At 44.1% G+C, this 5,848-nt stretch overlaps 1 protein-coding gene across 1 annotated transcript; it reads left to right on the top strand.

Moving 5' to 3' along the window:
* The first annotated feature begins 518 nt into the window (after positions 1-518).
* Positions 519-2,914, top strand: K444DRAFT_660314 (uncharacterized protein). The gene has a single exon (XM_024886444.1). The coding sequence runs from the start codon at positions 605-607 to the stop codon at positions 2,834-2,836; it is 2,232 nt and encodes a 743-aa protein (XP_024742096.1). The 5' UTR covers positions 519-604; the 3' UTR covers positions 2,837-2,914.
* Positions 2,915-5,848: the final 2,934 nt, after the last annotated feature.

The following is a 5,848-nucleotide window of genomic DNA, read 5'->3' as shown; positions in this document are numbered from 1 at the left end:
GGGGGGGGGGCCACAGCTAAACCCCACAGCTACCCCCGGTGTGATCGGCTTTAGTCGTCCGCCATCGTCCACGGGCATATATAATGAAACATACATGGTTACATACGTCTAATTACATATAACCATGTGATTACGCGCGTAACGTAAGAGACTTACCGCGCAGCAGCAGCAGCAGCAAAGGTCTGTTTAAACCAACATAGCGTTAATCAGATTTCTTTTAATCCCAGAATATCTGAACACCGTTACGTATAAAGGAGAATTGGTGACCGTCTTGGTCTCCGTAATCCAAAATTAACAAAATTTAATAACTGGGACGAATGGGGTCTGGGGCACTGAAATGCTGACCTCATTCAACGGTCTTTCAGGAATAAAATTATATTATCTGACGAGAGATTAAACATTAGCTTAACGCTGCAGTCGGTCGTTCATATTGGAGGCTATAAACTGGCTATTAATTCTCGGAAACTTTCCCAAAGCGAGGTGAGGATTGGCGCGAAACAACAGTTAAAGGCATGTACCGCAGGATCACAGCAGGCTACTATTCATCCATCAATTGCTACTATAAACTGGAAGAAGGACCAAAACATCGGACCTTCGACGAAGTATGGAGTTAGATGTCACAAAGAGATATGATGAAATCCTAGGCGCTGATGGACATCTCCCACGAGCGACATTCAAGGAACAAATCCTCGACGCTGCGCAGCATCAAGTATCCCGAGCCCAAACCCAGCACTGGGCTTCTCACTTACGTTTCCTGTCATCAGACAATTCTGATCAAGCCGGCGGCCTCTGCAATGTCTGTAATGCATGGCCTTCCTTCCAGCCAGGAGACCGTGTTCTGCGATTGACGCAACCACATGAGGCTGGGAGCTGCCGTCACTATATTGCTGTGTCATACTGCTGGGAACATCATCTCGAAGAATCTTCGAGCTCAAAAGACAGTTATCTGGTCAAGACGGTGTCAGCAGATCGTCCAAATAAGGCACCCCCCAAGATCATCTCGCGAGCGATTTCCTTCGCGTTGGATACGGCGCCGATGAACCTGATTTGGATCGATCAAGAATGCATCGACCAAAATGATCGCTTGGACAAAGAGTTTGGAATTCAGTCTATGGATCAGGTTTACCACAAGGCTATGATTTCACTTGGGCTGTTGAACGTTACTATCAAAACTCAATCGGAAATGGACATTCTCGCCAAGCTAATGGAGGGACAGATCTTTGGGACGGAACCAGAAATACAAGCTGCGGTCGCTCTCCTATATCGCATCAGCCAGGATCGGTGGTTCAGTCGCGCCTGGATATTTCAAGAATCGTGCCTGTCATTGAATCTGACATTGCTTGTCCGTCATGCAGAAGGACTGGAGAAGCCCGATGTATGCGGTCAAATTCCAGGGGAGATCAAAACATCGATGGACCGACTCCAGAGATGGGCTACGTTGGTCTTCGCCAGTGTACGACAGTTTCCCCAAAGGCCGCTTTTGGACACTCTACGGAAAATTGAAGAGATACAATTTTGGGCCACGTCACTGTTCCCCCAGATCAAAACTTATGATTTCTCAACCAAGAGATTCGCATGTAGCGCTGCTGAGGCATTGTACCACCTGAATTTTCGTCTGAACTCTCGGCCGGCTGATAGATTGGCAATAATTGCCAATTTATGCCAGTATCATACAAGGCTAAACACGACTGAACTGAATCTGAAAATGACGAGCTTTTCCGTTTCTTTGCTCACATTGAGCATCTTGAACGGGGATACGTCCCTGTTGATTGATTTTCTTCGGGATGCCGAGACGCGAAAGCTAATGCGAGAGGCACCTGCAAAAGATGGTGGTTCATCTTCATCGTGGACATCGATAAGTGCCTCGCAGCGGAAATATCTCCGACAACAGTCGACGAACGACATCAGCTCCAACTTCTCATGGTCACTACCTCTGCTCTCTCGCTTTCCCATGGCAGGGAATTGGGAATCATCCTCCTATTCGAACGGATTTGACCCAAATATGCGTCTCCAGATGTCAGAGATTCGTCCAGAAGGCTTGCTTACTACAGGTTGGATTTGGAACGTCAACAGCCGTATTGATCTTTCGAAGCTTCGAAACAATCTTCTGACTCGATGGAAATCTTGCAACTGGAACTACGTTACAGGCTCTAATTATGTTCCCGATGACCCTCTACGGTACTATGAAGATCACGAGATCTTGAAACTGAACAACTTCTCCTCGGATTTCATGTGCCAGCTACTCGAAGAGTTGTCAGAACTGGATCTCCCAGAAGTAGCTGATGCTGTTTGGCATCTCACACGCCCAACATGGCACAAGCAGTGGGGCAACCGATGGTTCCGCTTCAGCGAGACTCCTCAGTGGCTTCAAGAAATCAATAACGACAGAGACATTGATTATGCCAGCGAACTCAATAATCAATGTCCTAAAAGGCCAGTGTCCCTAGACCAGCTATCCGATCCAGATGTCCGAGCTTCGTTTATGAAAGTTGCTGAAGATTGTTGGCATGCGCCTTCACACCTGAGTTGGCTTTTCGATCAAGTGATGGAGAAAGGATTCTTGTACTGTGGGCACCTCTTACAAGAAGAAAAGGAGGCAAATTGCGTTCCGAGGGTGATTTTTCATTGTGAGGAGCCAGCTTCGGTTTTCACTCCTTATACGGAGGAGGCTTGTACAATTACCGGGCCAGTTCAACCTCGTGTTAATCCGGTGTCTTGGATTGTGAGTATGGAGAAAGGACAATCAGAAAGTCGTCCCGTGTTATCGTGCAATCAGATAGTTCAAGGGATATGGGAGAAACCTGATAAGATATTTCAAGAGGTGTTGCTAATGTAGTCTGAGGGTATACATCTTTATGAGAACAGCATGCCATAATTCTAACTTAACTCGAATCAGACTCGAGACTGAAGTCGCTAATTCACATTTTAATTTAAATGACTTAGACGTCATTTGGAATTGGAGTTGGAATTGGGGAACATTATATGAGAACTGCCGTTTGTGGACCACAACTAAACTTGCATGCGGAGACCACGGCAATCGAGACTGCAGCCTACAACCCTCATTGGTGACTCTCCCATCAACGGATGACAAGGTTGTATCGATTCATTCACCAACGGCATCCAAGAAAAGCCGCCCCTCGCAAATTTTTCTCTTCTTGCCTCCTTGCCCAGGGCGCCAAGGGTACGCTGTCGAGATGCTGGATTTGAGGGTTCATGCCAAAATTGCAACAATGAGATATTCCCGTTCAGCAATGTCATTGCCAACAAAACATGTGCTAAAGCTGAAACTCCCATTTTCCTATTCTACGGTATTCAATCTGACTCGGTACTCGCACAAGTTGGCAATGATAGCCAGACGATCTGATGCACGCTTATTGTCGTATGCTGAGAAAAGATTGATGACTGCAACGGCGTTGGTGAGATGGCTTAAAGATTCGAATCCTACTGAAAGACGGTCTTTCAAGAAGGTTTTGAGCTGCAGAAGACGACTCTTGATAGTGGAGTCTGGCTGAGCCACAAGTCTTGATAGGCAGTCGAGCACGAAATGTACCCCGCCTGTGGAGAAGTTCTCGATGTCATTGACCACCAGTATAATTTCTCCCCCGAATGTGACTAGACGAGGTTCTTGTAGTCCAGGAGCGCATATAATTAGAAAGACCATCCGTTCACCAGCGAGCGTTTCTTCGTGGAAGATCCAAGTTCTGGTAAATCATCGATCTTTTGAAAGTATTTCCAGAGCTTCTATAATTTAGTTTATCTGGGAGATAGATGTATTTTCATACGAAGGATGAACATTCTCACTAAAAATACCTCTCTCCTTGTCCCATGACATGTGCAAATGCATCGACTTGTGATTACTCTGTCATGCAAGAGTTTAACAGTCCTAGTGGGTACAAGGATCGACTGTACACCAAGTCCATTGATTGGATACCGTTCTCCTTATCCGTACGATTATCCTGTTCAAGGCACTCTTGATCAATCCAAATAAGACGAATGCATGATTCTGCGGCGTACTTCATGGCACGATCAACAGCATTTCGAGGCGCTCTTCCTTTTCTGAGGCCATTCTTGGTCATGATGTCGTAGGAAAGCTTAATGTGCGTTTAACTTGTGGGCTTCTGCCAGCAGTAAGATATTGCAAGATAATGCACGCAGTCGGGTAGCTCTCCATATTCTGTAAGCCATGGATACTCTAGCGGTCTATCTGAGAAGGGTTTCTATTTTTGGCAGTATTGGTATGTCTCTTTTGCTCCGGCTGGTTTGCTTTATTGAAAAGTCGTGATGCTAATATTGCAACTCTAGCACTTACTCGTCAATTTGTCACTAGAAGTGGTAGGAAGAGCGAGCTCTTTGGGAATACACAAGAATCGCAAGTTGCGTGTCCAGACTTAGGTGTTCTCACGCAGGATAGTGCGGGTCACACATCTAATAGTTGAGCTGTGAATTCTTTAGTACTTGCGCGTACATCTCCGAAATTTGTATAGGTATCAAGATCCATTTTAGCTTGTATACAGAAATGTATGCGCAACTACGAGCTTCCGTAAAGCTTCATAGGTCCTAGATTACACCGAGGGTGTGGGGGCGTGGGGGTTATATAACGTGCTTACTCGAAAAAGCCTTCATTTTGAAATTCATTTATTTAATTTAATACTCAACACTATAAAAACATTATATTCGAAATAATATAAAAGCTCATTGTTATTAGGGTATATCTCACCGAGAGTTGTCTTAATTGGCGCGTAAATGATTGTGACGTGAGCCTTTCTAAGGCTGATTTCATCGTGTCCGCCCTGTCAGAAATTACCCCGCTTAGCGCTTGGCGATCAGCAGAGGGGTCTCTCGGCTATGTACAACACGTTGCAGGTCAGCGTTCATGACTTTCTTGCCACACACATGCATATCAACCCATTGAAATAATGCCTCGTTGGGTGCCTCGTTGAACAAGTATCCGCCTTGTGCTATAGCCTTACTTGCCCTCTCACTGCTCAGAGCCTCGCCATGGTGGGCAGACATGTACATCGATTATCTGCGGCGGCACAGTATGTGCTTCACTTCCCCCAGATCATTGCAACAAGATATTATCAAAAAGTGTGCCCTGCCGATATGGCGAACCGATATTCGGGATGGAACTTCGATGTTTCATCTTTTATAGTGCTTGTGAGTGAAGCTAAGGAATTTAATTATCGACTTATGCAGCGATCCTTACTCGAATATTTCACCGCTGCCCCTATAGCAGGCTTATAATTATACATACGCTCTAACTACGCCCTATTAGAGTTAACAGGTCTATATTATTTCTCTTCTCGAGAATTTACGACTATACCGCTCCGAAATATAAGGCTTATAAAAAGTATTAGTTGCTTAAAAGCCGTACGAGATAGAACTTATAAAGTTTACTAAATCCCTACTACTAGGAAGAATAAAAGGAAGATTAATAAGTTAAATATTATAGTATTATCGAGCTGGGTATTATTTGCTAGAATTATATATTTATTTACTAAAGTTAATAAGATAAGCTAGATTGGTTATTTATTATATTTTATTTTAATTACTTAAAGTATTATATTAAGACTAGTAAAAAAGTATTACCTTAAACGAATAGTCGTTAAGAATAGCTACCTTAGTTAGCCGGATATAATATGTATTCTTAGAAGACGAAATTTATACTTCGTCTTATAAGGAAATAGGGAAGATATATCGAGGTAGACGGGCTAGGGCCTATAGTAGAAGAATAGGTGAGTAGTATCTAGCCTATTTAAATATAAGACTTAGGAGTCTTAGTATAATAGTGGTCACCAAAAGGGCAGCAAGTCAGGGAGCAATCCAAAGTAGTATTGTGACTGAAACT

This window comes from Hyaloscypha bicolor (assembly GCF_002865645.1).
Source record: "Hyaloscypha bicolor E unplaced genomic scaffold K444scaffold_17, whole genome shotgun sequence".
Classification (NCBI taxonomy): Eukaryota; Fungi; Ascomycota; class Leotiomycetes; order Helotiales; family Hyaloscyphaceae; genus Hyaloscypha; species Hyaloscypha bicolor.
This window is presented reverse-complemented; position numbering and strand designations above follow the sequence as displayed.

Excerpts from the sequence above, each read along its gene's own strand:
- K444DRAFT_660314 (XM_024886444.1), top strand. The coding sequence starts at position 605 with ATGGAGTTAGATGTCACAAAGAGATATGATGAAATCCTAGGCGCTGAT.